The sequence below is a fragment of the Coptis chinensis genome, chromosome 2 (assembly GCF_015680905.1).
Source record: "Coptis chinensis isolate HL-2020 chromosome 2, ASM1568090v1, whole genome shotgun sequence".
NCBI classification, from domain to species: domain Eukaryota; kingdom Viridiplantae; phylum Streptophyta; class Magnoliopsida; order Ranunculales; family Ranunculaceae; genus Coptis; species Coptis chinensis.
Window position 1 is genome coordinate 90,191,828 of NC_141457.1, and position 19,321 is coordinate 90,211,148.

Here is a 19,321-nt window from a genome sequence, read left to right on the forward strand (position 1 = left end):
AGGACCAAGAAGCCAAGAAATTAAGTCAGTTTAGACCCATATGCATGGGAAACTTCCTGTTCAAGATAATCACAAAGCTTTTACGAAGAAGGATGAACTCTATGGCTGATAGGATCATTACCAAGGAACAAATAGGTTTTGTACCAGATAGAAGCTCCCAAACTAGCATTTGTTTGGCTTCAGAACTCATGAATGAGATGAAGAATAAGAAATATGGTGGCTTAGTGGCTCTAAAGCTGGATATAACATAGGCCTATGATACTATGAATTGAGATTTTCTCTTTCAGGTAATGAAAAGGCTTGGGTTTTCAGATACTTGGATTAAGTGAATTACAAAGATTGTGAACTCAGCTTATATTTCTATCTTACTGAATGGAGGTCCAGTGGAATATTTTGCAATGAAGAAGGGCTTAAAGCAGGGTGATCCTTTATCTCCACTTCTCTTTGCTCTTGCTGAAGACACTCTAAGCAGAGCACTGCTCTATCTGAGAACTAAGAAGCACTTGATGCCTTTAACCACCATTAAGAGTGTTGAAGCTCCTTGTCATATGCTTTTTGCAGATGATATTATCATTTTTGCAAATGGAGGGATTAAGGATATCAGAAAGCTTAACCATGTTTTGGGAAGATATCAAGAAGCATCAGGTCAGCATATTAACAAAGTAAAGAGTAAAGTGTTTTTTGGAGGCTTCAATGAAGACAGAAAACATACAGCTCTACAGGAATTGAACATGGTGGAAGGGAGGTTACCTGAAAAGTACCTTGGGATTCCTTTGAATCAAGGCAAAATCACTAGAGCACGTGCTGCTCCTGTTCTTGATAAGATTAAGAAAAAGCTTACTAGTTGGATTGGTAGGAGATTATCATTTCAAGGTAGAGTTATCTTAGTTAAATATGTATCATGCAGCATCCCAATTTACAACATGACAATTTACAAATGGCCAATGTCTGTAATTAGAGAAGCTGAAACTTTCATGAAGAATTTCTTGTGATCAAGTGATCCCACCACTAGGAAAGGTGTGACTATTAGCTGGAATAGAGTGTGTAAGTCGTTGATTGAAGGTGGACTGGGTCTAAGACGGCTGAAAACTATGAATACAACAATGTTAATGAAATTGGCATGGGGGGTTCTAGCTGGTGATACTGATCTGGATATTTTCTTTAGAGCCAAGTACTTCAACAAAGATGGAGAAATAATCACATTTCATAAGCCTACTTCTATTTGGGCTGGCATCAAAGAGGCGTTAAATGAAGTGATCCCAAGATCTCAATGGGTGGTGGCAGATGGTGAAAATGTGGATTTGTGGAGAAGTAACTGGTTGGGAACTAAGTCTCTGAAACAATTGCTTAACATTAATCCAGTGGAACTGAAAGAGTGTAGAACAAAGGTTTGTGATCTACTGCAAGATGATCGATGGACCATTCCTTCAGTCTTATAGGAGGTGATGGAGAATGTGAATGTGGACATTACGTCAGTATAGAAGTGTGATTCAAGCTTCAGTGATTATGTAGTGTGGTGTCCTGATACGAAGGGCAGTTTCTCTACAGATTCAGCTTATGAAGAGATCAGAGAGAAGGAACAGGTGATTCAATGGAGCAAATGTATCTGGAACAGTTGTATACACCCTAGGCCTGCAGCTTTAGCTTGGAAGATCTTGCTAAAGGGTGTAGCAACTGACGATAAAGTGCAAAGACTGGGGGTACACATGGCATCTTGTTGTAGACTATGCAGACAATACCCAGAGACACACGAGCACCTATTCTGGCAATGTAGTTCCTCCCAACAACTGTGGCAGTGGATCTCTACAACTTTTAATGCCACTCCGATGTTAAATCTGAATGATGCGTTGAGAGTGAATAACCAGTGGAGCCCAAGAGTGAAGCAGCTGTGGAATACTTGTATGGTTGCTACTCTAGTTGGTATATGGAAGCAGATGAATTTGATTCATTTTGAGGGAAAGAAGCTTAACATTCGTGAGTGTAAGTACTACATTCACACACAGGTGAAAATTACTGGTAACTTGTCAAACACCTATAATTACCGATCCTAGTTTGAAGATGGTGTTCTTAAATTAAATTCTGGGATGTTGGGTCTAAAGCACGGAGAGTACCAAGTATCAAGCAATGTATTTGGATTCCTCCTTAACCAAATATATTGAAGTTGAACACAGATGGGGCTTCGCTGGGTAATCCGGGAATGGCTGGAATTGGCATTTCTTACAGAGACAATATGGGAGCTTTCAAGATTACTGTGTGGAAGAACATTGGCAATGGCACAAGCTTTTGGGCAGAGTGTATGGCCATTCTTGAAGGGGTGGAGATTGCAGTATCTAGGGGATGGTTAAACCTATGGGTGGAGACAGACTCTGAGGTTGCTGCATTGCCTTTTAATAGTAGAGATGTGCAGTGGAAATTGCAAGCAAGGTGGAAAAATTGCATACTTACAGTGCCGAACATAAATATTACTTGCATTTTCAGGGAAGCCAACTTTATTGCGGATATATTGGCTAAGACTGGAACATCTTTTGTTGTTAATGAATGGGTAGTGTGGGAAGAAAAACCTGATTGGCTTCACAAATGGGAAGGGCCATTCCAAACTTTCTACCGTTTTCAGTAAATGTAAACTATTTCAAATCTAGTTAGAGTAGTAGATGCTTGAAATGGCTTGACCTTAGAGTGTGCAGCATGTTGCAACTCTAAATACCCTCTGCACTTTCTTTTTACTTTAATACATTTAACCTTACCCAAAAAAAAAAAAAAAAGAACAAGATAATGGCAAAAGAAAGTCTGTTGCAAAGGGGAAATCTCTCTATAATGACATCTACATGGCAACCAAATCTCCCATTATTCGAATTTGGAGATTGAGGGAGGTAAGAAGTTTCAGGCAGATATCTATAGGATTGTCAACCACACAAATTTCATATTAGTGTACAGTGAGAGGTCCTTAGATAGTTTATCAAATTTTGGTAATGAAAATATGGCATAATTATTAGAGTGTTGGATTGAAAAGTGGCCTTTAATAGATGCCGTGTTTGATGTGTTTGAGAGTGAATCGGTGGAACATCATCCTTTATTGGGGCGCCTTCAGAAACTACATATCTCCAAACTCATGAATTTAAGGAATATCTGCATCATCAGGGGATCTCTCGAAATGGGGAGCTTTGGTAACCTCAAACACATTTGTCTAGAATATTGTCTTCAGCTTGTCAATGTTTTCTCTTCAGGCTTATGTTTGGAAAATCTCGAGGTGGTCATGAGCACGTTCTGCTGCAAAATAGAGGAAGTCTTTTCGGGCAAGGGGTATAATGTAGTAGGATCATTCAAAAGGATACACACTTTGTACCTTTTAGAGCTTTCTGCGTTAAGGAGTATCATTGAAAATGTTTTGTACATGCTAGCTTTGAAGAAAATAATGATTAAAGGTTGTCCAAATCTGCGTAAACTACCCCTTCAACGGAACAATGTAAACAACAGATCAAGCAACATCGTCCATCCAATTGCTTCAGTAGAGGTCTCAGGGGAGCCGGAATGGTGGAATCGAGTGGAATTGGCTAACAACAATGTGAAGAAAGATATATGTTTCAAAAGTTGGCCACCATATAAGTTTGTCAAGGCGCTCTTAAAACAATGAGGTAAGTCATTTGTTATTTATTTATTTATGTATTATTATAAATACTCTATGAGAAAGCCCTTGTATCGCTTTTTCAATCTCTCGATAAACAAGAAATATGACCAATGGTGGTTCCAATGTCCCCCCATATCTGTTTCAAAAGTTAGCCACCATATAAGTTTGTCAAGGCGCTCTTAAAACAATGAGGTAAGTCATTTGTTATTTATTTATTTATTTATGTATTATTATAAATACTCTATGAGCAAGCCATTGCATCGCTTTTTCAATCTCTCGATAAAAAAGAAATATGACCAATGGTGGTTCCAATGTACATGCTAGCTTTGAAGAAAATAATGATTAAAGGTTGTCCAAATCTGCGTAAACTACCCCTTCAACGGAACAATGTAAACAACAGATCAAGCAACATCGTCCATCCAATTGCTTCAGTAGAGGTCTCAGGGGAGCCGGAATGGTGGAATCGAGTGGAATTGGCTAACAACAATGTGAAGAAAGATATATGTTTCAAAAGTTGGCCACCATATAAGTTTGTCAAAAAAAACAATGAGGTAAGTCATTTGTTATTTATTTATTTATGTATTATTATAAATACTCTATGAGAAAGCCCTTGTATCGCTTTTTCAATCTCTCGATAAACAAGAAATATGACCAATGGTGGTTCCAATGTCCCCCCATATCTGTTTCAAAAGTTAGCCACCATATAAGTTTGTCAAGGCGCTCTTAAAACAATGAGGTAAGTCATTTGTTATTTATTTATTTATTTATGTATTATTATAAATACTCTATGAGCAAGCCATTGCATCGCTTTTTCAATCTCTCGATAAAAAAGAAATATGACCAATGGTGGTTCCAATGTATATACAAATGATAAGTACCCCCCCCCCCCCCCAGATGGGAGATTAGGGTCTTCTCTCTCCTCCCCCCCAAATACAAAAAAAAAACACGGTCAACCCAAGTTGACTTTTTTTGTGTGTGTACTCGGGGGGAGACCATAATTTCTCCATCTAGTTTGGGGGAGGAGGAATCCTAATTGGCTCTCATTTAGTGGGGGCGGGGGCAGTTAATCCTTTATTTTTTGACATTTCTTATTATTAGATAGTGACCTTTAAAATAAGTCCGTAGATAAAATTTCACTTATAAAATGAATTCAAACCTAATGTTTTGTGGTTATGAAGCATTCACCATAAAGATCATCTCCACAAAATTTCAGCTCATTTAGAAATCTCTAACATAGATAAAAATTGGTGTGATCTTTAAAAAGAAATCTAATAGTTAAAAATGTCGAGTTTTTGCAATAATTTTTTGCCAATGTTAGAGGTTTCCAAATGAGTTGAAATTTTATGGAGATGATTTTTATAGTGAGTATATCATATCTACAAAATATTGGGGTTGAATTCATTTTCTAGGTGAAGTTTTACCTACGTACTTGTTTTAAGTTAACTTAAGTAGCTACTTCCGTCTAGAAAAAGCGTCCTCCTATGATGAACAAAAAGATGGACCCTTCTCAGAATTGGCGAACAAGTAATACTCATAATCCTCTAGGTTCTAATCAAGCTCTTCCTTATAAAGATTGTTTACTCCCAAATGTGCGATTTTCAAGCTCTTCTTTAGGAAGTTTGTTTACTCCTACATGTGCAATTTTCATGGTAAGTTTATCTCTCTAAAAGTTAACTACAGGTATCAAAGAGTTTAAACTTAAACATCTTTGAAATATACTACTACACTACATACATAGCATCTTTGAACGATCTATTTTTAAGCATCACCAAAGAACTTACATAAAAAACATGCATCAATAATCAAAACAATTTAAGTACACATACAGGATCACTACCTAATCATAAAATGTTCAGAAAAACTTACTTTTATTTCGCAACGAAAGCAAACTAGCGTAGGAATTCAATCGAATTCCATGGAGACCGAACTAAGTATGGCCGTAGAAAGTTCAGAATGTTTCAAAAGCAGAGTAGTTTAAGCATATAGGGACACGGATTTAGGCCTTATAGTGGGGGCTTGGGCCTCTGAGTAGTTTGAGAACTGAAAACCAGGCTATTTCCAACCCTTGTAGTTTATTCTGCGCAAAAGGGAATCAGACCATATGGTATTGCTTGCAGATCACAGAAATCAAGTGTATCCATTGACTTTGGTTATGCAAATTGAATAGAGTTTTGTCAATTGTGTTTTCTGTTTAGTTATGCACTTGAAAATTGTTGCGACTAACGTGGAAGCTATCAACAACAAACTAGTTTAACCCTTAAAAGTTTGAACTTTCTACCAACACAAAGGTTCCAACAAATTCTCCAAACAACAATATCAACATAAACAAGCATAAAGAGACTATGTAAAGAACAAACATACACAAGATGATGATTTATCATGGTTCGACAATGTGCCTACGTCCACACGGCGAGATCGATGGTTCCACTAGATGATGAAGAAAGTTACAAGAGGAGTTGTTTTGATTGTACACAATAATCAACTCTCAATCACTCACAAAGAATGAATTACTCATAAAGAATGCTCTCAACAAGTTTTCTCTCTTTCTCACTCTTTAGAAACCCTAGAAAAAGTTCTCTCTAACTCTCTCACAAAGGAAAAGTTAAGTTTCCAACAATCTCACAAAGAAATTGTTTGTTCTAACTATCTCACAAAGAAAAAAGTTTTATTTTAGGTTAAAACCCAAACTCTTCTTTTTATAGTGGGCTGAAATTTCAATGTAGAAAATGCAATCTGGATTTACTGGCGAAATCTCAAAACTTGGTGTGTAGAGGCTAGGGCGCGTGCGCGCAAGGCATATTGGAGCGCGCGCGCTCCCTCTTCTTGACCGACTTCCAGTACTGTTGTTTCGCAAAAAGGGAAAACAAAAACTAACTTCTCTTCCACGACATGGGCTAGGCATATTGGAGCATGCACACCCTCTCTTCTTTACACGCGCGAACAGTACCGAAACAGCCAAAACAACATTATATTCTCCTCCTTGGTGAGGTTTTAACACATAAAACCGAGCCGAACGCAAGATCCACAAAGAATCATTAGTCTTCAAACCACATCTCGAACTTGCCGTCAATTGTCCCGAAGGACCTTGCCCACAAAGAGTTATGCCCACAAAGGGCTATCTTCACAAAGAGTCATGCTCACAAAGAGCAATAATGCCCACAAAGGGCCATGACTATGAAGGGCATCAATCAACAATATATGAAGTGGAGTGACTCCACCTAATCCTAAAACTCAACTGCATAGAGAATCTTCTACAACCCAAAGCCATCTTGCTTCTTAGACAATGAAACAAATTCCCAAGTACAAAACTTGTCACAAGCCTCCACTATTTTCTGCATATCCACCGACCAATCTTTGCAATGACCATCTCTAACAACTTCTTTGAAGTCGTTTGGTTCATCACCCTCGATATTCAGTGCGTAGGCAACCGAGTCCGGTCGACTATAATGTTTCACTGGCTTATCATGCCCATACTTCATAACTTGTTTCACACTTCTCTTTGGCTTTGATCTAGCCAAAGTTTGCTGCTCAGGTTGTTGTAGCTCTACTTCTTGATGAATAGTTCTTTCATTAAGAACCTCACTCTGTGTAGCATCCTCTGACGCTTCCATCTCAATCACTTAAGATTCTATAAAATCACCACTATCTCCAGCTTTCTCCAGCCTACTAAAATGTAGCATCTAAGTCTCATCAAAGGTAATCTCACTGCTAACTAGTAACTTGTGGTTCTCAAGACACCACAATCCGTATCCCTTTCCTCCCTTTGCATAGCCCAAGAATATAGTTTTCTTACCGTTCAAAAGATTTGGGTTCCAAAGCAAAAAAGGGCAATACCGTCTTTACAATTGGGTTGTCCTAGAGCCTTACTTATTTGCGGAACCAAACTAGAAGTGAAATTAATCCCCAATTTTATCCGGGCCCATTTTTTGAAGTGAAAACTGGGTTAGTGCAGGCCCAAATCGAACCGGCCTATAATCCCTATCTATTGGCTTTTAAACTTTAATCAAAGAGCAAGGCCAGTGCACTGTTAATTTAGCATGCAACATGGAGATATGTGTGTCATATGTCCTGTTCAAGTCATTTTAGAAAGCAAATAATTTCGGTTTTAGGCATGGTTGACCAATAATTACAGTTTTAGGACAAAAACGGGCTGACATCAGCATCTATCACTAATGATTTCGCTCTAAGGACATTTTCGGGCTGACGTCAACATATTATTTTTTTTTATTAATACCAATTATGACATTTTTTTTTTCTCTATCTAGCAAAAAAAAAACTCAAACTAGAAACTTGTAAAATGCTTTTGAGATCTAATTGTTTCCATCTTTGAGCTAACTGATTTGTGTGTTATGAACTTGTGATTAGTGGTTTAAGATATGAGAAAACATTTATATTCTTCTCCATCTAGCAAAAAAAAAACTCCAACTAGAAACTTGGGAATTTTTTTGAGATCTAGTTGTTTCTATATATCTTTGAGTTAGTTTGATTTGTGTGTTGTGATTAGTGATTTAAGCTATAAGAAAACATCTTATTCTCTTATGACAAACACTCTTCTCATTTTTCAATTTTATATTATTGATAATTGAAAAATAATTCATTCGATTTTGGCACCGGTTCGACAAACATTTGAACAGCAATTAATTTTTTTTTTCAAATCCTCGAATCTTGTGTTAATCAATTGTGTGATTTATCTCGATTTCGATATTGTTATCGTCGATGATATTTTTAAGTTTGGAGTAGTAGTTCGATACACATGTAAATACCACTATGCATGTGTACAACACACATGCACACATCATTATATATGTGTACAACACACATACAAACACCACTATGCATGTGCATACCAACATGCACAGACCATTATGCATGTGTATAGCACACATGCAAACATCATTATGCATGTACATAACAAACATTCAAAGACTACTATGCATGTGTATACCACACATGCACACACCATTATGCATGTGTGTAACAAACATGCAAACACTACTACTACACATGCACACACTAATATGCATGTGTTCAACAAACACGCAAACACCACTATAAATGTGTACAACATGAAATAAATTAAAATTTTCATGTTAGTCCTAACATAAAATGTGAGTGTGCTTGAAAAGTCACGTGGGAGTTTTCCCCAGTAGCCATAATATTTTGATTTTGATTTAAATGATAAAAACTTAAATAAGAGTAATATTGTCTTTCAGCAGTGGTCAACCCAGTTTGTCCTGGAGCCTTAATTATTTGCGGAACCAAACTAGAAACGAAATTAAAACTCAATTTTGTCCTACGAGCCGTTTTTGGTTGTTTGTTTTGGAGTTGGTATGGGCCCAATAAAAACTGCCAAATAGAGCTTGACCTAGGCCCCCCTGTTCACGAACGTAGATCACTAAAAGTAATCAACGGTACTCGATATTCCAAAATGACCATAAAGCCCTTAAAAAGAAAGTAAAACCTAGCTAGGGTTTTCATTCTATATAAAACCCAATTTCTCTAATCACTCTTCATCTCCCATCAACCTCTTTTAGGTTATTCGTTTTCTTTCATTTAGTCGTTTCATCAAATAGTTTTTTATTATTAGATTAGATTAGATTATTACGCACGTTGCAAAACCCCGGGCTTATCGTAGTTATTATTTTTATTTAATGAAGAATAAAGCCCCAATGCTACTGCTAGATTTACTGACATTCAGTGTTGCAATTGAGCTTTGTACTTATATTTTCCCATAGCTTAAATTGTGTTAGAGTAACGTCTACATCTTTCAAAATTTTTTTTTTTTTTTTTATTTTTTTTTTATTGGGTTAATTTGGCCTCTCCACACCTTAAAGTTCTTATTTGATTCAATAAACAAACCTCTCATAAGAGCTTAGTCATGGAGGCACATATTAAATGTGGGGTTACACATGGGGGCTTTATTTCTTTTATCGATTTTGCCTCTAAAAACTCTCACAACATTTCTATCTTTGTTTTAATTGTGGTTGTTATTGGCGATGATTAAATTTTATCTGCGCTTCTGAGATAAATCTATGAAGCAAAGGATTACATATGGTTGAATTTCTTGATATGAGCCAATTATATAGTCTAATTGATGTTGTTTTGAGTAATGGGTTTATTTTTGGCTGTGATGATTAAATATTAAAGCTCCAATGCCGTTCCTTGAAAAATTCATGATAGATAGAGCTTATTGTTGTTACGAGTCATGATTTAATAATAGGGTTTGTTTATATTTTTAGTTAGTAAGATGTTGATGCTTATGATGATATTGTTCAATTTATTGAGGTGTATTGAAGCCGAGACTCTGTTCTGAGGAGAACCCCTTGGCGGATTTACATTTCACATGAGAATACGGACACGGTGATGCATTCTTGTTCTTGTTTCTAATTGTTTATTCATTAAGCCCTATGTTTACAACATTTTATTGATCGTAATATATGTTTTTATTTGTAGAATTGTTGTCTAGGTTGATTGTGTACATGTTTGAGGTTTAATTTCAATGTTGTGTGTGATGATATTGTCCATTTTATCGAGGTGTACTGAAGCTGAGACCCTGATTACAAGGAGACACTACACCATAACAGCTTATTTGTAACGGATATGCATCCGTTACAAAAAATATTAGTAACGGTTATTTTTCGTCGACACAAAAGCGTGACAAATATTAGTAACGGATATTGGTAACGGTTATAAAGTGTTAGCAAATTTACCAACGGTTAGCAAATGTTACTGAAATTAATTTCAGCAACACTTATCAACCGTTAGTAAATTATTAGTAACGGTTATTAATTTTGTTCTTAATTCATTTCCAACAAATAAAAGTGTTAGCAATTTTTATTTATAACGGATCTGTAACCGTTACTTAAGCTTCCATTAGTAACGGATACACAACCGTTGCTAAATTTGGAAACATTTGAAAAAAAAATATTTAAATATTCTGACCCCAATTGTTCCTGCCACCTGCTTCTAGCATATATATATCCTACACATTATACACAACCTATCCATCCCACTAAAAACTTAAAACATACACTTAGGTACAATAACGAGAAAGAAAACACTTGAACCAAACATACTCGATAATTCATTTATAAGTCGCAAGTCTTAACTTTGATTACATTTTTTTTCAACAATGAGATAATAACCAAAAATATAATAACAATCAGTAAACTCATTAAGTATTTTGTAAACAAAATACATAGATAGAATAAGTCCTAATAATAGCTCTAAAATGAAACATTTTGATCTCTCACATTGTCCTTCCTCTAGCAATCATAAAAGTCATCGACACCTGCAACCAGACCAATGACACCAAAAGGAAATTAAGAAAATAGAGAGGATCGATACATAGTAGTAAATAAAATTTGTGTAAGTTAGATTCAACAATGAGAAAACAACCAAGAATATAATAACAACTAGTAAAATAAGTTTTTGTAAACAAAATGCATGGATAGAATAAGTCCTAGTAGCTCTCAAACGCTACCTTGTCGATTGGAGAATCCACAGCAAGGATCGATAGAACAATATTTGCAATGATAAGTGGAGGCTCCTTCAGAGGATCAATTGTACTCACAAAGATGTCTATCAATTGCTAACTCAGATGGATTTCCTTCTTTGGCATATCTATAATCAAGCAAAGTTCATAAATAAGCCAATCGAAATGACAAAGATACTCAATAATGTAAAACATCTTATCTCAAAATGTAGACTTCCATTACCTGTAAATCATGCCTCATTACCTGTAACAATATAATAACTTTTCATGTCAAAGAATTTAAGTTCGGCTGTAAACTACAAAAATGATATTGTTTGATTACTTATAAAGTTATTAGATGGTGGGAATTACTTTTTATCAGCCTAGTTTTCTCAATCCATATTCGAAGATGCCATACAAATAAGAACAATTTCACATAGGCAATGAACGAACCAAATACTATATTAGATCAGGTGACAAACCCTTGATTCAAACCGTTAGAAAACGAAATGAAGCCACAATTTACCACAAAAGATATTTAACTATGTAGCTATTGTATGAATATATTCAACATAGAAATTTGTTTATTTTGGATCCATGGAAACACTTGGAATTCTATAAACTTTTAAAAGTCGACATATTTTCCACTGTTAGCATCTTGAACAAATCAATAAACGAGATGAAACAATACCCAGTTTATAATGAAGCTTCCTTATTTACCTTGCACTATAGTATTCATTTACTATGGGATAAATACAGTATTTGTCGAAATTGACACTCTAGTGTCATTTGATGTCTGACACTATTTTCACCACAAGATACAAACGAAAAAAAAACAATCCCCGCAAACTCCACAGTCTAGTGGATCCACACCTCAGTAGGATATTAGGAATCTAGGATGTCATGGTTTAAGTCCTTGCTAATGTGATGGTGTACTATGTGCAGCCCCATTATCTATTTGACATTAGGACAGAAGGTCAAGTTGTTTGCCTCGACTATATTGCCTACTTAGAGATAGAAGAGGAAACGTTCAACTGTAGTTCAAACGTATAACATAAAAAAATTCTGGTGAAGGCGTACGTATGACGATACCCCAACCCTAAATGTAAACCATACTATACAGTATATAGATAAAATAATGGAATGGAGTTCTACTTTGCATCATGGCACCTATACAAAATAGCCGGCTTTGAGGTCGGGACCCAATAGGGACTGTCTGAGAAAGATTCATGGGGTCACCATTCAAACATAAATGCTAAATACTATCGGACCTGTTAAGTGATTGTACCTCTTAATAACAAAAGGCTAGTACATAGTACGTGGAGTAAATATATAAGGAAAAATATAACTGAGAAGACTTTTACCGGATGAAAGTCAAAGGAATTGCTTGGTGAGTTGATACATTCTTCAAATGGGTGCAAACTATGAAATCCAGAAGCATTCTGCACCATTTTAAGAAAATGACACTATAATGTTAAAATCCAATTTAGCAAGGCACTAAAGCGTATGTATTCAGTGTGAGTATAGACACGTCATTAGCCTCACCTAAGGGAAGTTGGAGCAAGGCCCCGGAGATGGCGGCATCATAGGACGGCCCCATGCATCTGCATGCATCTGAAACACATATATAACATATTCATAAAATTAGCACAAGGCTACACTGCTATATTTGAATGTGGAGCAAATTAAGAACGACTTTAGCACTGATATTTAAGTTAGCAATCTTCTATATCTGCATCGCCTAAAATAACAAAATTACCCATGGATGTGTATTCCAAGACCAGGCTATCCTGAGGATGCCAGGTAGGGAAGCCAGGGTGACCCCACATCTGCATGCTTGAATGGTGATTGTTAGGGTGTCCCCAAATAGGATAAAACTGATTTGGTGTGAAACTATGATTAGTATGGTATGGGGGATACGCCATGATGGGCTTGTGTGGATAAACCCTTGGAGTGGGTCCTCTTGGATGCTGCCATCTTCTATCATCATCCTTCGGCACAATGTGTCTTCTATGCATCCGATACCTCTGCATATCAATGAAGTTTAATCTCATGTGCATACACACATATCAGTACATATAAAGATAAATAATCTAATCTAATTGTAAATATAAGAATGTCGGAAATGAAGGGCAACATAGGATGCGTCAAATGGGAAATAGTCCAAACCAATTACATTAGGCTTAAGGTTCTATAAAACTTGGAGAAGTCAGCGCCAACAGAAACTTGTAGAACTGAGAAACCAACTTGTTGAAAGAGTCATTTCTTTTGCTTAGACTAATATCTCACAATTGAACAAGTTTTCCTTGAGAATCACAAAGGCTTGATGGACTCCAATGCATGAATCACTAATATAACATTATTTCTTGTAAATAACACACCGGGCAAGTTCAATGAGAAAGAGAGCAAATCATGCGTACAAATAGTAAAGAACCATTTTATCATTATTTAAGTACCTTGATCTTCCTGTTAGTCTTTTTCCATAGGAATTAGGGTGAGGGGCTTCTATCCGTGGGTTATCACCTTTGGATTCAGCTTTCTTCTCTACCTTTTGTGAATGACAAGATAAACCATTTCCACTCCTAGAACGCTTAAATGAGTTCTCCTCTTTGACGGCGACCTCCTTAGATGTCAAAGAAGAATCAACCATGACACTAACTACTTCCACTTGAATTGTCGCAAGTAGTTTCAAAGAACTGAATTGTTGCGGTAGTTTCGACAGATTTTGATTCTCCCTCTAGGTCCCCATGCTCTTTCTCTAATGAGCAGTTACTTTGCCCATCGCCTAGAAATCTACATCCTTGTTTCAACCTGTGGAGTTGACGGACTGGAACCTATCAATCGACCGTGGATTGCTCATGGTCAAATTCACCGTTATAAGCTGAAATTTCAATTCCCATAAGTTTTTTATCCCCATCCTCATTTGTTTCTTGTTGGAGCTAAAGCATGTCATTTAAGGGCTTCACTGGCTTAAAAAGGGCACTATCCTTAGCATATCCCATTAAAGGCCTGATCAGGGTCAATAAGTCATTGGAGCTTATTCTATGACTATAACGGTGAATTTAGTTAAGTTGGTGTTGTCCAACATGGCTTGATACTTGTCACTTAAAGTATTAGTCGTCATATGCTCAAACAGCAAAAAGATGATTAATCATCAACACCACTTATCTATATGTCGAATTAATAAACCTTGATAAAATATTCTCAAGCTCTTGAACTAAGTAAAACAATACCTCAGGATTTAGTGGTCCTAGCTATAAAGTGTAAAGCTATAATGTGCTCACTAAGCTTAGGCACCACCAGCTTATACTCAGCTTATGCTCACTAACCATTGTTTGTAATTATTAATTTTCAAAAACAGTAAAAGCATAAAAACTAAAGCCCTTAAGGAACTTTCATCAAATAGACTGTGAGCATATGAAACAAGCAAGACCAAATAATCAAATCTGAAAAAAATAAAATCTTAACAAATCAAAGTAGTGTGATCATGTGATGTACATGTATATGGGGTCAAATAACTAAGCAAAGCATATATTAAAACCCTCACCCATTTTTTATTATTGATATAAGGTAACTGAAAAATGGAGGAGAAAAACAGTGGATACCCCTTTCTATTTTCTTCTTATCCCCCCTCTGTACTGGGTCACTTGGAGCAGACCAGCTCATGTTTGGTTCAAGAAGGAGGCATGTGTAGCATATAACCAATACAAACTTGTTAATAAATTTAGCATACCTTAGTGAAAGCCACCTCCTCTTCATCCTGCATGTCCACCTCCAATTAAAATTTTCTAGATAGCATAAGGTGTGGAACCCATACATATAGAAGTATATAACCATGAGGCTCTCCTATATTTACCGATCCACTTCAAGATGCTCACACAGAGTAATTCACCCGATTAATACTATGAAAACAAGTACAAAAATATCAAACGTACCAGGGCGCAACTTAGTGTACTACATTTAGTTGACCATTACTATTTGACCAAATAAAATCAATGTGAATAAATTTGCTAACTAGTTGCATCAAATATCAATACCAGTAATATTACATCTAAACCCCAATTAAATTAAGCGAAATTGAGTCATAAATCGATGCATATATAGAATTAGTCTATGAAACACACATTGCCACTTAAGAGCAAGTTGCAAATTTTGTATATCAATACCTTGTCCAGCAGAATATTCTTTGATCATAAAGAGATAAGCTCCAACGTTTAAATTCCACCCCCAATCAACTCCTATATAGCATATACATGTCGCTTAACATGAATAGTTGATTGTAAATGTCTTAGTGATGGAGAACGCATAAGATGATGCAATGATTATGTTATATATAGGATAGAAACAAATAAACCATGACTCCCTAATAAGGGGTTCCTGACATATGGTTGCAGCAGTTTATGTTATACGCATCCTAATGATAGAAATGTCTTTGAAAAAAGATCAACTGGGATGTGGAAATGAGGAAATCAGTGTCATACTTCAAAAGGTTATTGTTAGAATTTCTTTGCCACACAATGTGAGCCCTAAGTTCCAAGAAACATAGACTGGTCAACCAGTAAACCTATATAGTAGTAACTCACCTCCTCATACGACGTAAAAGGAAGTCCAAAATCAAATATTGGGTGACTTGCAATGTAATCAAACAATCCCTTCCTTTTGCATTTTTGGAGTCCTTGCACCATCTTGACCGGTATTAAAATTCTTAACGAAAGGATTTCCTGTCTCGATAATGGGCACACTCCTCAATCTGTACTTTGATAGCAACAACAAGACACTCAACATGGAGTTGTCAGTTGCAACAGGAAGAAAAGGAGCCCATCTGAAGGACTTTATGATTTGCTTGACCTAAAATACAAGGACATATTCATTACAAAAATATAGGAAGAGGCCATACAAATCGCAATATGGAATATAAAATGCAACTAAACAACACTGCAACACATAAAAACAATGGTACACCAAAATGCTAAAGGAATATATAGAGAGGAAAGGCTAGACGTACAAAAGAATGTTTTCTTTTCTTTCTTTTTCTTTTCAAAGGATTTATAGAGCATCCCTAAAACTAACATTACAGGTTTCATTTTCAGAAACAATTTTGAATCTAGGTCCTAGGTACTCATAATAATCTATGCAGGTGCGTAATTTTATAAAGTAGCGAGATTTCTACGTAAGACTCGAGTAAACTTACCGTGGTGGACTTTAAAGGTTCTTCTTGAAGGATAACATTATAAAAACCCCTTCCTAAACTACTGGCGGCAGTTGGGCCATCTTTTCTAGTTCCTTTTTCTGTAGCTATACCACTAGCCACCGCTGCATCCACAACAAATAGCAGAAAATCCGACAACTGCAATGGGACCAGTAGCACCGCTAGTGCTCCAAGAGCACCGACCGCGACTTGCACCGGGTCCAAATACTATTGCAAATCCAGCGACAAAGCAATCGCAGCTAGTTCTGCATTTGCCGTAACCCGTGAGAATGATAGCCGAGTAATCTATCATGCCTATATACCTTTCCCTCTAATCCGCATTATTTCCCGCATTTGGATTCCTAACAGGAGCATACATAATGTTGGCATCAGATAAAAAATTTACTGCCTTTGCCACCATGTGTATGCCGGAATCGCTAGAATTTCTATTACTGAAAAACAGACTATACATTACGAAATCTGACCCAAAGAACCATTAAAACAAAGGAAATAGAACTCCACTACTCTAATGAACCATTACAAATAATTCCAGTTCCATAAAACATGACAACAAAATTATTTTCAACAAAATATATTAAACAAGCAAAGACACACTTGTTGAGTAATATATATGGACACATAACATACATTGATCAGACTGCATTTCAAATGCATGTTGTGTAAATTTAATGTAACTTATATGAACTATATAATAAAGTTAATAACCATATGACTGCCAACCATAAAAAGAACCAAAATTACCTTTTCCACTAGAAACTAAACATGAAAGGACCATATATGAAGCTATAAAGATACAATCTTTTACATAAAAATTTAAAGTAATTCAGCCAAACCCATGAGCTAAAAGCCTAATGTCAAAAACTGTTACACTAAAAACACTACATTAGTTGTTACCTTGAGCAGATCAAGCACATATTAAGAATCAACAACAGCAATTAATGGCAACATGCACCTTCAAAAACTTAAAATACTGAACCCCAAATAATGAAATCGACAAAGAATAATCAAAATTAAGTAAATTGGTTCAAAACCAAAGTATTAAAAACTCAAAAAGACTAGAAATTAGTACCTGATGAACAAAGAAATGGAAAAGCTCTCATCTTGTCTGATATTTGAATTACAATCTTCGAAAACAGAGATAAACTTGTTACTTAGAAATTAATATTTAACGGCCAAAATTAAACATGTTCAGCAGATAAGGAAAACCACAACCACGACCAATAGTTACTTACCTTTGTTGAAGAGAACCTTTTGTTCAATAGATCGAACAATTATGCCTAAAATGAATCTCGAAACCCTAGCCATACAAAACGAAAACGAAAATCAAAACCCTAGCCACCCAAAATCAAACTTCTAGACAATTTGTAGGAGGAGGAAGGAAGAAGAAGAGCAAGAAGGAGAGGAAGACTCACCGAGTGAGGAACAACCTTACGGTTTAGGGTTTTTCTCTTTTCCACTTTTCGATGAGCGCGAGAGGTGAAAAACTCCCGCTTAAGTTTTCCTTTTTTTTCCAACCTGATTTTTCTTTTCTTTTTTCCATTTCACAATTTCTAACGTATAGGGAAACGTCACTAAATATCTCAAGAAATGTTAGAAAATAATTCAAGTATTTCAGCAACGGTTGATAGCATTGCTAACGGATGGATAAGTGTGAATAATTTGCTAACGGATGGATAAGTGTTACTATTAAAAAAACCCAAATGTTACAAAATCACCCAAAAGATTTGGGTTCCAAAGCAAAAAAGGGCAATACCGTCTTTACAATTGGGTTGTCCTAGAGCCTTACTTATTTGCGGAACCAAACTAGAAGTGAAATTAATCCCCAATTTTATCCGGGCCCATTTTTTGAAGTGAAAACTGGGTTAGTGCAGGCCCAAATCGAACCGGCCTATAATCCCTATCTATTGGCTTTTAAACTTTAATCAAAGAGCAAGGCCAGTGCACTGTTAATTTAGCATGCAACATGGAGATATGTGTGTCATATGTCCTGTTCAAGTCATTTTAGAAAGCAAATAATTTCGGTTTTAGGCATGGTTGACCAATAATTACAGTTTTAGGACAAAAACGGGCTGACATCAGCATCTATCACTAATGATTTCGCTCTAAGGACATTTTCGGGCTGACGTCAACATATTATTTTTTTATTAATACCAATTATGACATTTTTTCTCTATCTAGCAAAAAAAAAACTCAAACTAGAAACTTGTAAAATACTTTTGAGATCTAATTGTTTCCATCTTTGAGCTAACTGATTTGTGTGTTATGAACTTGTGATTAGTGGTTTAAGATATGAGAAAACATTTATATTCTTCTCCATCTAGCAAAAAAAAAACTCCAACTAGAAACTTGGGAATTTTTTTGAGATCTAGTTGTTTCTATATATCTTTGAGTTAGTTTGATTTGTGTGTTGTGATTAGTGATTTAAGCTATAAGAAAACATCTTATTCTCTTATGACAAACACTCTTCTCATTTTTCAATTTTATATTATTGATAATTGAAAAATAATTCATTCGATTTTGGCACCGGTTCGACAAACATTTGAACAAAGAATTAATTTTTTTTTCAAATCCTCGAATCTTGTGTTAATCAATTGTGTGATTTATCTCGATTTCGATATTGTTATCGTCGATGATATTTTTAAGTTTGGAGTAGTAGTTCGATACACATGTAAATACCACTATGCATGTGTACAACACACATGCACACATCATTATATATGTGTACAACACACATACAAACACCACTATGCATGTGCATACCAACATGCATTGACCATTATGCATGTGTATAGCACACATGCAAACATCATTATGCATGTACATAACAAACATTCAAAGACTACTATGCATGTGTATACCACACATGCACACACCATTATGCATGTGTGTAACAAACATGCAAACACTACTACTACACATGCACACACTAATATGCATGTGTTCAACAAACACGCAAACACCACTATAAATGTGTACAACATGAAATAAATTAAAATTTTCATGTTAGTCCTAA

General features: G+C 35.8%; 2 protein-coding genes and 2 non-coding genes across 8 annotated transcripts; 3 read left to right on the top strand and 1 right to left on the bottom strand.

Annotated features, from left to right (window-relative positions):
- The first annotated feature begins 1,103 nt into the window (after positions 1–1,103).
- Positions 1,104–2,617, top strand: LOC147518808 (uncharacterized). Its single transcript, XM_086594022.1, has 4 exons — positions 1,104–1,388; positions 1,533–1,700; positions 1,797–2,016; positions 2,172–2,617. Exons 1-4 carry the CDS (start codon positions 1,104–1,106, stop codon positions 2,615–2,617), a joined length of 1,119 nt encoding a protein of 372 aa, XP_086450148.1.
- Positions 2,618–9,228: 6,611 nt separating this feature from the next.
- On the top strand, positions 9,229–9,391 carry LOC147518809 (small nucleolar RNA snoR134). Its single transcript, XR_015214676.1, has one exon. It is a non-coding gene; the product is annotated as a small nucleolar RNA snoR134 (small nucleolar RNA).
- Positions 9,392–9,616: 225 nt separating this feature from the next.
- LOC147518810 (small nucleolar RNA U36a) lies at positions 9,617–9,702 on the top strand. The gene has a single exon (XR_015214685.1). It is a non-coding gene; the product is annotated as a small nucleolar RNA U36a (small nucleolar RNA).
- A 984-nt stretch (positions 9,703–10,686) lies between these two features.
- LOC147518811 (uncharacterized) lies at positions 10,687–17,871 on the bottom strand. Of its 5 annotated transcripts, XR_015211888.1 has the most exons (10): positions 17,541–17,871; positions 17,378–17,432; positions 16,291–16,649; positions 15,683–15,947; positions 15,266–15,337; positions 12,859–13,126; positions 12,645–12,713; positions 12,464–12,541; positions 11,109–11,248; positions 10,687–10,916 (listed from the first exon to the last, which is right to left on the bottom strand). XR_015211888.1 is itself a non-coding variant. In XM_086590541.1 (7 exons), the coding sequence occupies exons 1-4, from the start codon at positions 14,863–14,865 to the stop codon at positions 12,522–12,524; spliced, it is 390 nt and encodes a 129-aa protein (XP_086446667.1). In that variant the 5' UTR covers positions 14,866–15,257; the 3' UTR covers positions 10,687–10,916; positions 11,109–11,248; positions 11,344–11,364; positions 12,464–12,521. The 5 variants fall into 5 exon arrangements, 2 of the variants coding, with proteins under 2 accessions (XP_086446667.1, XP_086446666.1); XM_086590541.1 differs by lacking the exons at positions 15,266–15,337; positions 15,683–15,947; positions 16,291–16,649; positions 17,378–17,432; positions 17,541–17,871 and adding exons at positions 11,344–11,364; positions 14,833–15,257; XR_015211889.1 differs by lacking the exons at positions 15,266–15,337; positions 15,683–15,947; positions 16,291–16,649; positions 17,378–17,432; positions 17,541–17,871 and adding an exon at positions 14,705–15,257.
- Positions 17,872–19,321: the final 1,450 nt, after the last annotated feature.

What these genes read in the sequence shown, in the direction of transcription:
- LOC147518808 (XM_086594022.1), top strand. Translation starts at nt 1,104, where the DNA reads ATGTTAATGAAATTGGCATGGGGGGTTCTAGCTGGTGATACTGATCTG. An exon ending in TGAAAGAGTGTAGAACAAAG is followed by an intron (nt 1,389 to 1,532) that starts GTTTGTGATCTA and finishes CCTGATACGAAG; the next exon opens with GGCAGTTTCTCTACAGATTC. An exon ending in ATAAAGTGCAAAGACTGGGG is followed by an intron (nt 1,701 to 1,796) that starts GTACACATGGCA and finishes CAACTGTGGCAG; the next exon opens with TGGATCTCTACAACTTTTAA.
- LOC147518811 (XM_086590540.1), bottom strand. Translation starts at nt 14,865, where the DNA reads ATGCAGGATGAAGAGGAGGTGGCTTTCACTAAG. An exon ending in AGGAGGTGGCTTTCACTAAG is followed by an intron (nt 13,127 to 14,832) that starts GTATGCTAAATT and finishes ATTGATATGCAG; the next exon opens with AGGTATCGGATGCATAGAAG. An exon ending in CTTGCTCCAACTTCCCTTAG is followed by an intron (nt 12,542 to 12,644) that starts GTGAGGCTAATG and finishes AAAATGGTGCAG; the next exon opens with AATGCTTCTGGATTTCATAG.